This window comes from Cyprinus carpio, chromosome B22 (genome assembly GCF_018340385.1).
Source record: "Cyprinus carpio isolate SPL01 chromosome B22, ASM1834038v1, whole genome shotgun sequence".
Lineage (NCBI taxonomy): Eukaryota > Metazoa > Chordata > Actinopteri > Cypriniformes > Cyprinidae > Cyprinus > Cyprinus carpio.
Window position 1 is genome coordinate 15,911,578 of NC_056618.1, and position 20,299 is coordinate 15,931,876.

Here is a 20,299-nt window from a genome sequence, read left to right on the forward strand (position 1 = left end):
GGATGTATGGAGATGAGCGCACGCTCTTAGCTGAAATCCATATGAGGAATAAAATCTTCGAAACATATAACACTGATGATGGGAGATTCAGTGACAGTCTGGAGCTGGACAAATATACTGGATCTCTCGTTATCAGAAACACCAAATCCACACACTCCGGAGTTTATCATCTGAAGATTATCAAAAAAGACGCAACTGTATACAAGAGATTCCAGGTCAATATCAACGGAGGTGGTGGTGAGTTAACATTTTAAACATTTGTGTTAATACAACAATCTTAGACACGCTTTTGTAGTACCAAGAAATTGTACCAGTTTTACTGGTAAGGCTGTTTTTATTTGCTATTCCAGAGCAAATTTTCCAAATGTACCATTTTCTACTGTAAAATGTAATTAAAATAAACATTTAAAATGCTTTTGAACAGGAAGAAAGAAGAGAAGTCTCAGTGTTGAAATGTTTTAGACTCATATCAGATACTATAGTATGGATTATTCTTAAAGAAATCATATTGCATCTTTTCAATAAAATGTGAAACTACTACAAAAATTTAACTGCGGTTGACTTTCTGATTAAGTACACAGCTTTTCTGCTGAGGACATAGAATTAACAAACACATTAGCCAACATTGTGTCATTAAAGTCCCCATGAAATCAAAAGTGAAGTTTTTAGCTTTTAGCATGACTATGTTATCCATAGTATTATCTATATACAATAATCGTGATATTTAAATATGAAGTTAGGAATGTCACAATATATCATGATATAACCATAATGCATACAATGAAAAGTACCCAGTATTAAACTCTCATGTGTAATTCGTTTTTTTCATACTTGATGCCAGAAGGCACCCTTGCGCAGAAAGTTAGCAAGCGAGACTCATAAAAGTAAGAACACAAATTATTTTTCAGGAAATCCCTTGAATGCGAAGGCATCAAAATATCGCTGCAGCTGAATACAAATAAATGTTTGACTGATTCTGAAGAGTATTAATGAAGGGTTGTAACAGTATATGCTTTTTGTTTAATTTTTGTTCTGCATGTAATCAGTTCATTTACTGGACAAACAATGTCATCTCTGAACTAGTTTCGGGACCTGAATGGTTCATGCAATAGAAAATCAATCATTATCTAATCTGGGGCCATGTTTATTATTACAAATGTCTCAGCTAAGCCAAAGTCCATTTAAGACAAGCGGCTGTCTCTGAAGTGCCTCTTGGGCATCAAAAATGCAGCTCCTATCTCTTTGATCGAGGAAACGTTCAATTCCTCTTACGGTTAAATTTCATATTTGAAAATACTAATGAAATCTGACAACATCAAGCTCATAAAACTTGTTCCTTTACATTCAAAATCTTTGTTTTTTCAGGCTAGGCCAGCCGCCAGTACACTTACTATTACTATTGGGGTTGCACTTTCTCCCATTCATAAATAATAGTCTTTGGTTAAACTATGGATGAACTATGAGAAATATTTATCAGACCAGGTGCAAAAGTAGAATCTAGAGCTGTAAAGCTTTGACATCCATAAATTATGGACTAATCTATCCATTACATTTCCTCTTTTGTAAAACTCCTGTAAAGTACTTCTGAAAAAATGGCTAAATACTCTGCTTCAAACAGCAGACAGGTACATGTTAAACCAGCTTCAGACTACACATATTGTTTGTTTTGCCAATTTAGTGAGTTTGTTGCTAGATTTAGCAACTTCCCCAACCCTTTAGAGATTTTTTCAGTTGCTTAGTGACAAATCTTTTGGCTGCTGTGAACTACGATACACTATAGAAGATAAAATGATCAATTCTTGCATCCTGATTGATGTTCACCAATCTTTACTATGTCCTACATACATCAAACAGATTGTGCCAAAATCTGTATGCAGCATGTGTCACACTGTTACAAGATTTTGATTTCTATGGTTTTAGATTTTCTCTTAAGTTTGATAAAGTTAATTACCATTTTAGACTACTATCTTAGTCTCTTATTGCATTATTTCAGAAAAGGCACCTCCCAAGGACAATGGACGGAAATCTGTTCAAATTCGTGATATTGTAAAAACTTGTAAGTAAATATTATGATATACATAAATCCATGATAATGTTACTTCATTTAAAAGCTACAGGAAAACATATAAATCAGCAATGCTTCGCTAAACTTTAAAGTATTTATTACTGTAATCTGTGTACTGTTTCTCTTTTTCTTTTTAGTTTTATCCTTCATGTTTGCAGGACTGATTGGACTCATAATCATTACATGCTGTTTCTGGTATACAAGAATTCACTAAAAATGTAATTTTCCATTTATCTTGAGAGTAACTAGTTGTTGAAAGAATGTGCAAAAGAAAAAAAATCTCAGAAAAGTTAATTCTGCGAAACATTGTTAATCATTTGTTCACAGATATAATTTGGTTTGATATTGTGTTTTCTAATCAAGCGAAATTTTACCGTGTTTTAGGTGTCCAAGTATGATTTAATGCCACTATCTTCAACCAATCAAATCACAGTTTCGGTAAAAAAGTTAACACAATTTTTTTTGAATTTTATTGAATTTTAAAATCATAAGAAAATCGTCCATCTGAACAAACTTTTTCAAACTGTATACTAGATTTGACAACCAGAAAGATTTTTGTCTCATTGCAGTTTTGGCTTTTTAGACTTGAGAGGTAAACAAGAAAAATCTTGTGTTATGAATAGTGTGATACATTTTGTGTTTCAGTTAATAAGGATATATCACATAAAATGCAATCAGTCCTGTTTTTTTTTTCAATCTGTTTTCTGACTTGTATTTACTTGAATCAAATGTCAAATATGCTATATTTAAAAGTTTTTGATGTTATGTCTTGTTAGTACCATTACAATCTAGCTCAGAAGTTCTTGTAAAATCATGTTTTACTTCTTTATTTTTTATTTATTATTATTATTTTATTTTCTCCTGTTTCTATGAATAAAAAAATTCTTGTTTTGTTTGTATTGAATGTTTTTTTTTTTTGACTTTTTTATATTGTGTAAAGAAGAAGGTTGTTGGGGTGGTTGTATATGTGCAAAAAAAATATATATACAAAAAAATATTCGGTCATCATTTACTCCCCCTTGTGTCAGTCCAAACCAGTAGGTTTCTTTTTTCTTTGGACATAAAAGAAGATATATCGATTAATATTCCATAGTGGAAACCATGCAGGAGTTTTTCTTTTACGGAGTCTCTATTTACACAAATCATATCACATCAAAGGCATTTTTTTTTTCGATAAAAATGAAGGAAATACTCAAAAATTTTCAAATAAAGTATGGGGTAGGGTTGAAGTTGATTTTACCAATTCTACTTTTTATTTAAAACCTGTTGGATATTGACTATATCCCAGGGGTGGCGAACTTCAGTCTGGAGAGCCGCAGCCCTGCAGAGCTCTGCTTCAACCCTCATCAAAGTGAGTTTTAATTAGGGTTGGAGCTGAACTCTGCAGGACTGCGGCTCTTCAGGACCGTGTTGGTCACCCCTGCTATATCCTAATCTACTATATTCTAGTATATAGCTTTTGGCTTAAATCAAATTTCCCCAAGAAACAGGCAAAATGAATAGACTGTCCACCATGATTTTTATATTCTTTCCAACAACAAAGAACTTGAACACGACAAACTCATAATTACAACTTCAGAAGTGGGAATTTGCAAGTTTCAGATAGTATGTAAAGGCAGCATTACCTCCAGACAGGTCATTTCCCAAGATGACACAAGAAGCCCTCCACCTGCATTTTGGTCCTTTCTCCAATATGACCCGGAACTGTGAGCCAATCTGATTTCTAGAAGACAGTATGCAAAGATACTTTAACCTTTTCAGTGGTGAGTTTAAAATATTCCAGCGGTCCCCCCAGAGTGTGTTTTTTTAAGACGACCGTTATTTTAGAACGTTCCCCTTACTGTTTCCATGGCGACGCTGTCAGGGCTGTCGCGTGACACACCGCGTCTACAATGGCGATGTGTGATATTTGTATTGTAGGCTACACACCGCAGCTGCCGCAGCTAAAAGTTTATTTAAAATATTCACAAACTTGCATACCATGTCATGATAACAATCTGATATTCCGATTCATAAATATGTGTAAATGAGTGTGTTTTGTCGTTTAAAAAGCTTTCTAAATGATTTTGATCGGGATCTGAAATGTGAGATGGGCGCCGCCATGTTTTTTTTCGCAGCTGCAGGGTGCAGGAGAGTCCTGTCAGTCAGATTTACAGTACGTGAATTCATCGATTTCCTTTCTCCGAAATACAAGAATAACTAGTGTGCCGATTAACTGGGTGAGAATAGAGTGAACTTTATAGTAACTTACACTATGTGTATCTGATATGAATATAAAAAAATCTGCAAATTAAATTTGAATTGATTATTAGTTTTTGCTTCCATAGAACATATGCCTGTATTTTTCAAACTCTAAATGTATTTTTTTTTTTTTTACTAGTACTTATGTGTATTTAAATGTCTGAAAACTAAAAATATGCATTACGGTAATATCTTGGTTAATAATACTGCATAGTTGTGATAATATGAAAAAACAAAAGAGCAGTGCACGTCCCTGTCTCTGGCTCAGCGCCAGCCAAGGCCCAGCCGCGGCGAAAACGCAGTTTGAATTTGGCAGTTATGCGACGTCACCGAACGTTCTAAATCCCATTTGTGGGACCATACGCCTAGGGGCACGGAAATTAGAATCCCATATGTGGGACCGTACCGCTCAAAAGGTTAACACAGCCTTAGTTCAATCCCTCAAACTAGTGCATCTGCACCGGAATATGTTTCAGGTGAGAAAGGTAATTTAGCTTAGATAAAGGACTGAGCTGGCCCCTGTAATCTCACATTTGGGGGATGGAGACTGGTCGTCCAGGTGGTCAGCTGAAAAGAGACTTATCTTTTTTCTTTCTCCGATTTTCAAAGAGGAATGAACAGATGACATTTTACCCTCTCTGTCTGCTCATTCCTGAATTTCTGGTGTCTAAACTAATGTGTAGAAGAAAATACTGACCTGTGTGTAAGTGCAAACTGATTCACTAAAACTGCAGCTTCAGAAAGTGAACTTATCTATAATAGGAGTTCTTTGCATTTGTTGAAGACTGTTAACCCTAAAAGCTAAACACTATACTTTTCAAACAGGGTTCTCTTTTCTCATGCCAATTCAACAAAGGTTTGTTTTGGATGTTTTAAAAAAAATCTTTATACAGTACATAAAGTTAGTATTCTAAATGTAATAAATCAAAGAGGCTTTAAGGTCTGAATGATAATGAATTTTATTGATAATTGCAATGAAATACATATGGAAAACGGATAACAGTATAGTAAAGTGAGATCTTAGAGAAAGAGGCTATAATCAATAAAGCTGTTCAAACTGGATTAAAAAAAATAATACGTCTCACCCTGGAAATGGCAAAGAGAGATATGTTTTCATGTGCTTTCATGTGTTCAGCCAGTAGAGGAGCATCACTGCCTTATCAAATATGAAAGATTCAATTGTATATATAAAAAAGCATGTTATATTAAGTGTGAGCAATCTTGTTAATTTTCAGTATTTATCAATAATTTGAGCGTTAATGTGAGAATGTGTTGCTGTTTGTTCTCAAATCATCTTCTAATGGGGGAATGAGCTGCCAGTAAATGAACATCAATACCAGCAGATGAATATAAAAAGTCATTTAAGATTAACAAATGATTAAAATGGTTATATTAGAAATTACATCATGATCTAGGTTTCTTATGTGTGAAAATGTGCTCGATCTTGTTCAGCTCTTCTGGATCTGATGTCATACACCAGAAGAACAACAGCAGCCGCAGCAGCCACGCCCACCAGAGCAGTGACGACCAATCGGATCACAGTTTCAGTAGAACCACAACTGTAGACAGAGTCTGAGGAATAAAAACATCAAACTGAGATCAGCTCAGTCAATAAACGCTAATATCAGCACCGACATCAACTAATATCAGCTCTGCTGTACCTGAACATGTGTGACAGAGTTGACTGATGTCCAGATGTTGAGTCTGGTTGCTGATGGGATTGTTGATCACACAGCTGTAGCTGTTTTTATCCTGATATTCCACCTCCAGAGGTAGAGAGAGACTGATGCTGAGATCAGACACACTGATGCTGGACAATAAACTGTTTCCTTTGTACCAGGAGAGAGTCACATGACTCACATTCACCACTGAACACACCAATGAACAATTGGTCTTTGACGATCCTGATGATGAGGATGATGAAGAACAGTCTCTGCTAATGACAGGTACAGGTGGACTAGCTTGAAAACATCAGAGAACAAAGATAAATGAGGATAATATTAAAGACAATAAGGAATAAACAACAACAATTTCTGCAATTTCACAAATGCTTTAATCATTAACACTGATCACCACAATGTAAATATGAGACTCATTTAGCAGTTTGAACTCTGTCATAGATGTGTCATATTTGCATATCGCTGCACTATTTAAATTCATGATTGGTTGACTACTAAATAAAAATATTAAACATAACGATAAAATAATGTTTTAAAAGGTTAATGTTAATTTCAAATAAGCAGTTTTTAAGACTGATCAAAAGTAGAGCATTTAAATATAGAAAGTGAAATAGTAAACCTAAATGCCTTTAATGTACAAATCAATTAGTTATTTTAAGAGCAAAACATATGATACTTCTTCAAATCAACTTTAAAGCTGTAACAAATTAAACTCACCATAGACTGTAAGACTGAATTTCCAGGATTTGGCCTCTCTGTAGGTCAGTAGTTCATAAAGTCCAGAGTGTGCATTTCTGGTGTCTGTAATGATGGTCAGAGATCCAGTTTTGTTTGTCCCAGCTTCAGTCTGTCTCTGAATCTCCCATCATTATAATCAAATATAGTAATGTGGTCAGCCTTTACATTGATATGAGCTATTAAAGAGTTGATGAACACCCACTGAAACACATCACCATCTATTTCAGTAAGACCAGAGTTTAGAGTGACTGAATCTCCCTCCAGAACTGACACTGACTTCACTGCATCTGTAACACCTGGAGAACAAACAGAAACAAAATGGGGTGTGGATTAATAATCTCAATGCTGTTGGGATTAAAACATAAAATAGGTGTATTTAATCCATATATTTAACCCACCATAGACTTTAAGAGAGAAAACTATCATCATACGTGTGGTCTGTAGTTCATAATATCCAGCATGTTGAGTTCTGGTGTCTGTGATGGTCAGAGATCCAGTTTGTTTGTCCAGCTTCAGTCTGTTTCTGAATCTCCCATCAAGAACATCATTATATACAGAGAATCTGTCAAGCCATACATCAGCTATTATGGTGTTTTTATTTTCAAATGTCCACAGAATCAAATGATCTGTCTGTATTTCAGTGAGACCAGTGTTTAGAGTGACTGAATCTCCCTCCATCACTGACACTGGCATCAATGCATTTGCAACGCCTGGAAAACAAACAGGAAACAGATTATGATCTTTAAATAACTCTATTATGATTTCCTGAAATAGTTTGCTATTTTTAATTAATTTATTAATTATTTTTTATTTCATTTGATTTAATTTTTTGCAATTTTGCTTTCACTTATACAGAATGGTATGAAGAGTAGAAATGAAGTGAAATTGGAGAAAGACAGAAAGGAAGGCAACCACAAACCAGTATTCAAGCACAACTGCACAATGTGTCAGACCGAGGATATCGACTCGAATAAAAAATAAAAACAGATAAAACACATATTTACCACCATTGACAGTGAGAATGAAACTCTTGACCACGCTGTTGATCTGAAGTTTATAAAGTCCAGCATGTTTAATTTTGATGTCTGTGATGGTCAGAGATCCAGTTTCATGATCCAGCTTCAGTCTGTTGCTGAATTTCCCATTGTTGTCAAATACAGTGTAGACGTTAGCCACTTTGCTGATAAAAGCTATTAAAGCATCTACAAACAACCACTGAATCAGATCATCATCTCTTATTTCAGTAAGATCAGTAAGACCAGAGTTTAGAGTGACTGAATCTCCCTCCATCACTGACACTGACTTCATTTCATCACCAATCACACCTGAAGAACAAACAGAAACAGGGTTTTAGTAAAGAAAAGCTTACATTCGAAATTAATAATATCATAAAACAACAGAAGCAAAATGGTGTGTGGATGAATACTTGTATCTTTGTGATGATTAAACAATAAAACATTTGAAACAATTATTTAACTCACCATAGACAATGAGAATGAAAATCTTCTTCATACGGTTGATGTGTAGTTGACAAAAGCTAGTATCTTCAGTTGTGGTGTCTCTGATGGTCAGAGATCCAGTTTGTTTGTCCAGCTTCAGTCTGTCTCTGAATCTCCCATCAAGAGCATCATCCTGTACAGAGATGCTGTCGGCCCGTTTATTGATTTCAGCTATTAAAGTGAATTTATTTGAACACACCCACAGAATCAGACCATCATCCATTATTTCAGTAAGACCAGAGTTCAGAGTGACTGAATCTCCCTCCTTCACGGACACTGGTGTCAGAATATCATCAAACTCACCTGGAGAGTTTATCACAGATTAAAGCTTTAAAATCACTTGATCTTGGTGTAATGAAGCCTTACTAAAGTACTTTTAATAACTTAAATGTGATGCAAATAATGTTCTGCAGCAGCACAAAAGATGCGACATTAAAGAAGAGATATAGATCTTCTCTTTATGGACCAATGACTAAATAAATCAAAATTGAGACTTATCTTCATTTAGCTAAGAGTAATACTAAAACTAATGCGGTTGGGTATTTGAGCTTCATAATTGTTTCCCTAATAACTGAGTACAGACCAATAATTTCTGTATGAGAACAACAGTGAATGTTAATCCTCTCTGACTTAACCAGTAATTTATTACATGATACCAGAACTGAAGCTGTAAAAACACATTTCAAACTCACCATCCAGATGCCAGAAACACAAACAGAACAAAATTAATCTGAGAGACATTTTTCTCATCGGTTCACCAAAGAGCCCACAACAGTGATGCTTAAAATGTGTGAAAACACTCACAACTGAACTGTGATATTTATCTGGATGTGTCCCCAGTCACAGTTTCCGCTCACACGTCCGTCTCCTTTAACATCATGAGAATCAACAAGCTTTTGCTGATCTTACATTTTCAAATGAATTCTGGGCCTGAATGAAAACTAATAGCAGAAGAGCGGCTAATTGCTGTACACAAGGACACTCTAGCTCAGCCAAAAGTGTTTTTGTGTGTTTTGTGTTTTTATAGATTTTAAAAGGTTTTTATAAATATATCTATGAGTATAGTGTGGCCCACTTTGGCGGTCCAAAAATTAAGAACTCCAACACATTTTCAGTGTCCAACTTGAACAGAGTAAAAAGTCTTTGCACTGACTTGTACTCAAACCTGTTTCAAGAAAAATGCTGGAAATTATGCTAATATGAAAATAATGTGTAACTGGGACATGTTGCGTATCCCAAATGCATGTTAAACTCACAGCAGAGATGGAGTTCACTGGATTCACTGTGAACTGATACGAAGATCCTAAAGAAGATGTTAACTTCCTGTTTCTTGAACTGTTGCATAAAATCAATATCACATTTGCAATCATGCTGATATTCGAGAAAACAGCACTCTCGCTCACATGATATTCCTTATCAAATGATATAAATACAAAAGTTTTATATTTGTATAAATATCAAAGATCATATTTAATATGACAAAGTCATTTCAGGGTGATTTAAATGGCACTGATAATAGGCTACATCACGCAGTGAAAGCATGCACATGCACTAGTTTATCATACTAGAAGGGAAAAACCACTTCGCCCACAAACTATTAACACACACAAATATCCAGCAGAAGCTGTTTATCCCTCCGACAGATCAAACCACATTTCTGTACAGATTAATGAGAGGAAAACCACTGCAAAGTCCCCGACAGATCAAACCACATTTCTGTACAGATTAATGAGAGGAAAACCACTGCAAAGTCCACTTTGACTTTAAACACAGTAAATTACATTTAAGTAAACTGTAAATGTAATTGTTCATTTTTGAAAAATCGCATTTGATTACCTGAGACATTTGGCTTGGCGGATGCACCACTGAAAGGAGAAACATTCACAGACTGTGATGATGTTCAGTTATTAGCATTGTGTGTTATATTAAACTGGCATCACATTACAAAAGAATCATGCATAGTATGCATCAAACGTCACACCACATTAGCTGTGAACAAATCAGATCACAGCAGGTTTAACAAGCAATCAAGCCTTTTTGAAATCCTCTTTTAGATTGGAAATAAGCCACCGATAAGTTAACATCGATACCAGGAGATGAATATATAAAGCCATTATAAATAAATGGAGATTCAATTATTTAAATGTCAATCACTGAAATCACATCATCATATAGGTTTCTGTGTATATGTGCTTGATCTTGTTCAGCCCTGGAACTGATGTCACGAACAAGGACAGTAGCAATGCCCACCAGAGCAGAGAGGACCAATCAGATCACAGCTTCACCGAATCTGAAGAATAAATACATTAGCTCAGTCAATAAACGTTAATGTCAGCACCAACATCAACTAATATCAGCTCTGCTGTACCTGAACATGTGTGACAGAGTTGAGTGATGTCCAGATGTTGAGTCTGGTTGCTGATGGGATTGTTGAGCACACAGCTGTAGCTGTTTTTATCCTGATATTCCACCTCCAGATGTAGAGAGAGACTGATGCTGAGATCAGACACACTGATGCTGGACAATAAACTGTTTCCTTTGTACCAGGAGAGAGTCACATGACTCACATTCAACACTGAACACAACAATGAACAATATGATGATGATGATGAAGAGCAGTTTGAAGAGTTACTGCTGATGACAGGAACAGGCAGACGAGCTGGAAAACATGAGAGAATAGAGATAAATGAGGATGAATGAAGATATTTAAGCAGACGAGGAAGATAGTAATTTTTGAATAGAGATAAATGAGGATGAATGAAGGTATTTTGGCAGATGATCGGAATTCGTGCTCTGCTTTAAACCCACCCAAAGTGCACACACACAGCAGTGAACACACACACACCGTGAACACAACACCCGGAGCAGTGGGCAGCCATTTATGCTGCGGCGCCCGTTGTTTTCTGGGGAGCAGTTGGGGGGTTCGGTGCCTTGCTCAAGGGCACCTCAGTCATGGTATTGATGGTGGAGAGAGCGCTGTTCATTCACTCTCCCCACCTACAATTCCTGCCGGCTCGAGACTCGAAACTCGCAACCCTTGGATTTTGCAAGTCCAACACTCTAACCGTTAGGCCACGACTTTCCCCAAAACAAAGAAACAAAGACTGATCAAAAGTAGAGCATTTAACAATATACAGTAGAAAGTTAAACAAATTTAGGTGGAATAATTGTAAAGAAAAAAAGACAAACAACAACAACTAAATATGATGATGTGTTTCTATTATCAGCATTAATTAATAAAACACAAGAAAATGATATTTAACTCACTATAGACACTGAGATAAAAAGAGAGGCTCTGCTCCGTGTGTGTTGTACTCTAGTTCATAGACTCCAGTGTGTTCAGTTGTGATGTCTGTGATGGTCAGAGATCCAGTTTGTTTGTTCAGCTTCAGTCTGTGTCTGAATATCCCATCGAGAACATCATCATAAACAGAGAATCTGCTCTCCGGTACATTGATTTCAGCTAGTAAATTGTTTTTATTCATAAACCACCACTGAATCCAATCATCATTCAGATAAGTACGACCACTGTGTAGAGTGACCGAATCTCCCTCCATCACTGACTTCTTTGTATCTGTCTCAACAAACCTTTCTGTAGAACACAGAGTTTGTCACAGTTTATAGTTATTAAATAATTAATAACATACTTTCAGTCATGTAAATGTGAGCACAAACCATGTGAGGATAAATGAACAGTAAATAACAGTAAATGTGTATTAGTATGATAGTGTAATTGTGACTCACCATAGACAGAAACATCGAACATCGAATTGTATTTAGTCTCTAAATTGCTGCTTCTGCTGATGGTCACTTCATAAAGTCCAGAGTCTATCATTCTGCTGTTTGTGATGGTCAGAGATCCAGTCTGATGATCCAGCTGCAATCTGTCTCTGAATCTCCCATCAAGATTATCAAGTATCCTTTTGTTCATCTGTTGATTATAGCTATGGTAGACCTGTCATTTCCAAACGTCCACAGTATGTCAACATCTGTCTGTATTTCAGTAAGACCAGAGTTTAGAGTGATTGACTCTCCCTCGTTCACTGAGATCTGCACTTCAAAACCAAACACACCTGTAGGGGGGGAACTGAAGTTGATTTGAGCTCCACACAACATCATACACAGAAAACACTAACTTCAGATGAGAATCACGTCACGACTGAAACTAAAGCTGCTGCTGTTTGAGCTCCAGTGTTTTTATATAAAACACATTTAGAGCCGATTTCATTTCAGGGAGGTTACATCAGTGATAAGAGACGATTATTTTCAATATTGGTCTCTTGACGTTGTGTCATTGTGCTTTCTGCTGATTTGAAGAGGTGTATGTACAAACACTGGACTGCTATCAGCTCCATGACAGTTTATGTCCCTCTCTGTGTTTGTCCAAACACGAATGACCAAAAGTTTAATCAAATTACTGATCTCAAAATACACCACAAGGTCCAAGTATCTAAACTAGGGCTTCACGAAATGGAAATTAGCCAACACTGAAGAATAAGTCATCATATTTAAGAAAAATACAGCTGAATAGCTACTAAATATCTGTGTAATTTTTAAAAGCATGTCACATAACTAGAGTTTTTTGTTAATACTAAATTGATGTGACTAATTTAACTATAGTCATTTATAATTCTGTGGCAAAACAGAAACAACTAAAGCCGTAATAAAGAGAGTGTGTTTAAAGATAGTGTTTTAAGATGCAACAATCAGATGCCACAAACACAACAAAAGAATTTTGTTAATCGTTTTATTGATAGGCCCACAATGGCAACCCTTGAAATGTTTGAAACACTGATATTGATCTGAAACACGACTGTGATATTTACCTTGTGTGCGAATCCACAATCGTCCATCCCCTTTTATATAGTGAAAATCAATAGGGTTTTGCTGATGCTACATTTCAAAACCAGGGAAAGGCAAAGTTCAGAAAATCAGCAAACAGTCTGACAGATGAAAGGCAAAACAGTGAACAAAGTTTAAGTCAAGCAAATAACTAAAGCAAAAAAGACCTCTAACACTAGCTTGCTCTGTTCTTTTTCTATTCTATGTGTTTTCTTTTTATTTATTATATAATTTAAAAATAAACCTTGCTACGTGTACTGTGTTAAGCCGTGGTGTATAAAGTACCTGAAAGTCATACAGTTACAAAAGTACAGTTACAAGACTTTGGTAGAAGTTGAAGTCACTGTTTTGAATACTACTTGAGTAAAAGTCTTAAAGTATGTGATATTTATTGTACTTAAGTACAAAAAGTATTTTTTTAATTTTTAAAAAGCAATATATATATATATATATATATATATATATATATAGTTATATATATATATATGGATATATATATATATATTCATACACAGCTTGATTAGCAAGATTGTGTTCAGTGCACAGCATGTCACTATATGATGTGTATGCTCTTCTGTATCACCTGCACTGTTTACGGAGGGTCAGAGAGCTCTCAGATTCCATCAAAAATATCTTAATTTGTGTTCCGAAGATAATTTAATAATAATAATAATAATTTAGTCTTTTAGCAGACGCTTTTATCCAAAGCGACTTACAAATGAGGACAATGGAAGCAATCAAAATTAACAAAAGAGCAATGATATGCAAGTGCTATAACAAGTCTCAGATAGCTTAATGCCAGTGGAGTAATCTAATGTAGTAAAAATACTTCGTTACAGTACTTAAAGGGATACTCCACCCCAAAATGAAATTTTGTCATTAATCACTTACCCCCATTTGTTCCAAAACCGTAAAAGCTTTGTTTGTCTTAAGAACACAATTTAAGATACTTTGGATGAAAACCGGGAGGCCTGTGACTGTCCCATAGACTGCCAAGTAAATAACAGTTTCAAGGTCCATAAAAGGTATGAAAGTCATTGTCAGAATACTCCATCTGCCATCAGACGTGCAATCTGGGTTATATGAAGGGACGGGGAACACTTTTTGTAAGCAAAGAGAAAACAAAAATAACGACTTTATTCAACAATGCCTTTGTCAACAGTCTCCTCTGTGTCTCTCCATATCACCGTATGCTGCGTATTCTCTTCTGTATCATCCGTGCCACTAGCCTGACTTCGTCATACTCATATTCTAGGCAGAATGTGAGTCTGATACTGCTCCATTGCACTTGAATTATGGGGCGTGTCTTAACCGAACCAGTAAAAAAAAAACCTCTGCACTTAATTGCATAGACCTACAACCAATCAGAGCAACGCAGTAAGTGACGTATGTTGAGCGACGCATAGTTATCAACAGAGTTCAACTGCACGCACGCACGCTGGAACTGGAAGAAGTAGGAAAAGTAATGAGTGTAAACGATCTTTGCCGCTGTTGTTAAAAAGCACGAATAACATTTTTTGAGAGAAACACAAAAGGTGCATGTATATACGAACAAGTTCTCTGTTTATGATTAGATCTCGACAATAATGAAAAATAAATCTTATCGCATTTGTCGGCCCTGTCTCAACTTTATTACACGGTTTGCAACACGACTTGACTAACTTTTAAAAAATGGAAAGACGACGAAAGAGACTAAAGGCTGAAAGAAGCGTGTTCATCTGAGGCTTCAGAGAAAAGAGATCGTGAGTCCTACCTTCCAAGACGCCCCTATCTTACGTAAACCGCAGATAGCCTGTCCAATCATCAATTAAAGCCCGCCCTGGCAATTTGATTGGCTTGGCCTTCTGGGAGCCGAGCATAATTACTCCTCAATGGATCGAGTCCAGACCGAACTTCCCGTCCAAAAAAAGTTGTGGGCGGGGTTCGGGCTGGCACCCAGGCTACCGTGCCACAAGGATGCTCTGTTTTCTTTCAAATCAAAGCTAAATACACGTAGAAACAGCGCATCCTTGTGGCGCAGATGATACAGAGCAGCATACACATCATATGGTGACATGCTGTGCACTGAACACAATCTTGCTAAGTGATATTTGAGCATCTTCAGGATTTATTGTGACAAACACTCACATTTGATACTTTGAGCATTAATGTGAGAATCTGTTGCTTTTCATTCTCAAATCCTCTTCTAGAGAGGAAATGAGCTGCCTATAAATGAACATCAATACCAGCAGATTAATATATAAAGCCATTACATATACATGAAGATTAATACATGATAAGAAATGTGGCATCATCATTTAGGTTTTTGATATGTGAACGGGCTTAAACTTGTTTCAGCCACGCCACCAGAGCAGAGAGGACCAATCAGATCACAGCTTCAGTAGAACCACAACAGTGGACAGAGTCTGAAGAATAAAAACATCAAACTGAGATCAACATTAATATCAGCTGAATGAATAAGCTTTCTATTGATGTATGGTTTTAGTAGCAAAAATATTTAATTTAATGGTCCATTCTTAGATTTTTTTTTTTTTTTTTTTCTGTTTTTATAATTATTACTTGGGTTTATACATAAACATAAAATTGCGAAGTGCTCACATACTACTTTTGGCCTTTCATTAAACATAATTGTTTTTTACATAAACAAGTGGGAAGGAGGCACATTGTAGCCCTAAACTCAATTGTCCATTTCAGATGATGTCACATCCTACAATCTCGTCATCTGCAGAGAGAAATGGCCTCTCAGTCACACCAAGTACACATAATTTTTGTGCAAACATTAATGGATATGCTATAAGATATTATAAGACCAGGCAGGGGGTTAAAAAAAAAAACAATAATAAATTATTTATTCAAATAATATTAATAAAACGAATATTAATGAAAATAAACTATCATTAAAAAGGTTATTTATAGCACATTTAAGGTTCTATATAACACTTTCAAAGCATGGTTCTTTTATGGAACCCTTTAAAAAGGGTTCTATTTAGCACCAGAAAGGGTTCTGCTATTGTTACAAGCTGAAGAACCCTTTTCTGGTACTGTTTAAGAACCATTTTTCTTAAGAGTGCAGGTGAAACAGATGAGGTTGAGAAAATATTTACTCACCACTGATAGTGAGATTGAAACTTTCTTACACTGTTGATCTGTAGTTTATAGAGTCCAGCATGTTTCATTCTGATGCTTGTGATGTCCAGAGATCCAGTTTGTTTGATTTTTTTTTGATTTTTTATTAAGGGGCGTCAGCCGTTACAGTAATTTCAGCTATTAAAGTGTTTTCAATTCCAAACATCCATACAATCTCATCATCGCCCATTAATTGAGTACGTCCCGAGTTTAGAGTGATCGAATCTCGCTCTGTCACTGACACTGACTTCATTTTAACACCAAACACACCTGAAGAACAGAGTTTTTCACAGATTTAAAGATAACATTTTCATTTAATTTTATTTAATTATCCTTAATAACTGACGTCACAGAGGCCGTGCAGTATTATAACGCTAATCAGCTATTTATTCTCTTCTTATGTAGATTCTTTATTCACAAAAGTAAACTTTTGAATTGTAAACCTGTTTTTGTAGCATTTTTAAGATTATTTACTCACAATTTCAGTTTTGCTTAACAAGAAAGCACTCAGAACGTCCAATTTGCACAGCCTACAAACATTCTATGGTATACGATATATAATTTTTATTCTGTATAATGCCCTCTTCTTTCTTTTTCCTTTATTATTAGGTTTCTATTTTGAGCTATGGTATTGGTTGTTTCTATTTTCTTTTTTTCCCCTTGGTTTTTGTTTTTCTTAAATATGGTGTAAATTTAAATTTGTTGTACCATAGTGTAAGCTTTTTTCCCCTTGGAATAAAAAACATTTACAAAAAAAAATAAGTATTTTAATGCTGTTTAATGTTATTGTAACAAAGGTTTGAACTATAATAGAATATGCTAATTTAGTAGAAAATACAAAAACAAAACATTACAATTGGGATATGTGGAGATCTTGTTTCCTAACCCCCATACTCTTATTAAATGTTTGTGATGTGTTGCAAATACTCTTATTTACCCAGGAAAACCCTGGAAAACACGTCACCGTCTAAGCAGATGCAATTCCAGGACCTGAATGACGTCTTTTCACCATCTGAGAGTAAAAAACCATGACCCTGTGAAAACGACAACATTGGAGAGTTTCAGCATGGGTGGCGGGAGCCAATTTCTGAAGAAGACTTCAAAAGATGCCACTGGTGATAGACAGTCATCTGCTCCTACAGGAAGTCCTGCTGGAACAGACGAATTTAGGTTCATACCTCAACGTAGTTCGCAAAGCGCGGCTTTGAGTAGACTAGCCTTCATCGAGAACCACATCAGAAACCAGAAAAGCAAAATGGTGTGGCCCCAGTATGCCACACCGTCATAAACCTCTCCAAACCACAAATATAAATACATTTTTCTCCCTTGGTGATTTCCCACAGACTTCAAACTGAATGATGACACTGGGATGAATCTCGCCCCTATACCTTTTGAAAGCAGCTGCAATCTCACAAGAAAAGTTGTGCCTTTTTTTTTGGTGTTGTGTAAAATTACATTCTGAACATAATTTACATGCGGAAGAAAGAATTACATAATTTTTACAACTGAAAAACATTGTTTTTACTCAGAAAGAAACATAAAACACAGAACAGAAGGTAGTAACAAGAAAGTCATCCAACAACATCTCAAAGGTTGCTTCACCACCCACACCGGAAGATGCCTTGGCTGCCTTACCTACCGGAAAGCGCGGTTTTGAGAGCGAGATCCCATCTGAGATGCCACAGAGCACCGGTGAGATCTCCAGACGTCTCACAGATAAAAACACAGATGCCTCAATGATCAGCGAGGCCCCAGCACAGCACATACAAACCCCAGGATGAAGACGACGATGACCATACTTTATCACAATCATCGTCATCCAGTCGCCACTCAGGCTCTTCCTCGAGGTCTAGCTCGTCCATTGCAACAGTCACACATGGGCCCCAGTCCTGACCGTCGTGTAAAGGAGGGTTGCGTTTACAGACGCAGACAGATGAGATACTAACTTACACATGGTCTTCTGGTAGGTTTACATTATCTGATACTTCAGTCCAGCCAGGCTACATTTCTTTGGGGCGTAGCTCAGGGTTATAGTTCAAGACCACTTTGTTCTTGTTCTGAGAGAAATGCATATGGGTGAATCTCTCAAAACCTGTCAAGAAACAGTCTAGATTCATATATCTGACATCCATTTCTTGGGACAGTAACTCAAGGGTTATAAGTCAGGACCACTTTCATTCTTGTTCTGAAAGAAATGCATTAGGGTGAATCTCACAAAAGCAATCAAGAACATGTCTAAGTCATAATTCATGCATTTCTTTGGGGCGTCCCTCAAGGTAATGGTTTAGGAGCACTTTCATTCTTTTTGTGTGAAATATGTATTTGGGTAAAGAACACATCGAAGTCCTTTTTCATCTATAATAATAAAAAAAAAAATGCTAACAGGCTTGATGGTGTACAGTCCCGCCGTTTTTGCACTTAACGGCATGTTGCGGCAGCAGTTGGATCTCACTAGAGCATTAATTGACGTCACTACACATCAGTGATTGAGTCACTGGGACCTGCTGACTACAGATACACCACACTAGAGGATACTAAAGAGGTAAGAATTCAACGAGTAACAAAATGAGGCTGAGGGTTAAACGTACAACAATTGTATCAAGTTTATGTATCTACAAAATGAGGCTGAGGGTTTTCCTTTCATTATAACTTAAGTGTTTGCTAACAGGGTTTTGTTTTTTCTAGTTTATTCGCGCTCACAGGTCTCCCAAACTGAGTATTGAAGATGCTTTAGAGGAAGTTCTACAGGAAAAGAGAGACTATCATTACAGTTGAATAAACAGATGATCAATGTTTTGGATGCATCCTCCATAGATTATAAACAGCCAAAACTTTTCAATCATTGTTCATGTAATAACGAGCCTAAATAAACCAGCATTTTTCAGTATCTGTTCATTGTTTCTCTTCAATCATTCATGCATAAATTAAATGTTTGAATAAACAATGTGACCTTTTGAAAACATCTTTATTTTGCTTGCCTACAGAGTCTCAGATTAATCAAAGGAAACACTTGCAATGACACTGATACTTCTGAGTTACAATATGATGCTTTGATGCATTTTACTACAAAAGGAACCAAGGGCAAGATTTAAAAAGATGCCAAACGAATGTGAAAACAGCTTTATGGCATCTACAGAAAACAAAAACAAAAAAGACCATGTGAAATGAGTGATCACTCTGTGCTGGAGGGCTCCTGGGGGGTCTCGCCTCTCTGCTTACTGAGGATAAACAAAATAAAAGATAATTCAATTTTTGTTTTTGGTTATTATTTATTTTTAGTTTATAGGTTTTGGTTTTTTTAGTTTGAATATAACCCTAAGTATTAGTATTAGTATTAATTTTTGTTGATGATTGACTCGGCAAACAACAAATCTAATAGTGAGCGTTTTAAAAAACATGAATACCTTTTTCTCGTGCTATTCATCCTTGCCAACAAAAAATGTAGCTTTTGTTTCTCCTGTAGGCTATCACATACGGGTCATCCAGCGCGACTCCCCACTCCTTTATACTGGTCCACTTGTCCCGGATGTCTCCTCCTTTGATGGGGTCTTGAATGCCCTGTTCTTTAGCACCAAGACCTCCTGATCCGCGTCCAGCCTGCCAGGATGAACAGGAATAGAATAGTGCTGGATCAGTGGAGGACATCAGTTCATGTGGTCTTCGTCAAACATGAATTCTAGAATTACATACCATCTTCATGAGATGATGCTAGATGGCCCTTGTTTTCTTCGCCCAGCCTGTTTTCGTCGCCCAGCTGAGGTCGGCTAACACAGCGGGGACTGAACCCAAACCAGATGTGGAGCTGCGGAGAGGATGTATTTCATATCAACATCATGCTAAATCACCATTAGGATTGGATCATTTTTGTGATACCGCCACATTTTTAATCATTTTTATCATGCACCACGACAAGAAATTTAGCTTTAGACTAAAAGCCTTTAGTCACAAAACTTGACTTAAGAAAGTCAAAGTAAATGTGGGAAAAAATCAATCACAGACACTGCAATCTGCATGTTTATCCGTTTTTTTTGAGGCGATACCTTCTTTTCCTTTCACCATGCAACTTATAAAGGTCAAAATAAAATGCCTGGAGGAAAATTTGTAACTAA

At 36.3% G+C, this 20,299-nt stretch overlaps 1 protein-coding gene and 2 long non-coding RNA genes across 3 annotated transcripts; all 3 read right to left on the reverse strand.

The window, feature by feature from the left end:
* Positions 1 to 5,247: 5,247 nt before the first annotated feature.
* Positions 5,248 to 6,021, reverse strand: LOC122141514. The gene is made up of 2 exons (XR_006157857.1): positions 5,968 to 6,021; positions 5,248 to 5,878 (listed from the first exon to the last, which is right to left on the reverse strand). It is a non-coding gene; the product is annotated as an uncharacterized LOC122141514 (long non-coding RNA).
* Positions 6,022 to 6,798: 777 nt separating this feature from the next.
* LOC122141621 lies at positions 6,799 to 9,051 on the reverse strand. Its single transcript, XM_042749520.1, has 5 exons — positions 8,915 to 9,051; positions 8,205 to 8,525; positions 7,728 to 8,048; positions 7,122 to 7,433; positions 6,799 to 7,019 (listed from the first exon to the last, which is right to left on the reverse strand). Exons 1-5 carry the CDS (start codon positions 8,970 to 8,972, stop codon positions 6,799 to 6,801), a joined length of 1,233 nt encoding a protein of 410 aa, XP_042605454.1. The 5' UTR covers positions 8,973 to 9,051.
* Positions 9,052 to 10,010: 959 nt separating this feature from the next.
* LOC122141512 lies at positions 10,011 to 10,735 on the reverse strand. The gene is made up of 2 exons (XR_006157854.1): positions 10,591 to 10,735; positions 10,011 to 10,512 (listed from the first exon to the last, which is right to left on the reverse strand). It is a non-coding gene; the product is annotated as an uncharacterized LOC122141512 (long non-coding RNA).
* Positions 10,736 to 20,299: the final 9,564 nt, after the last annotated feature.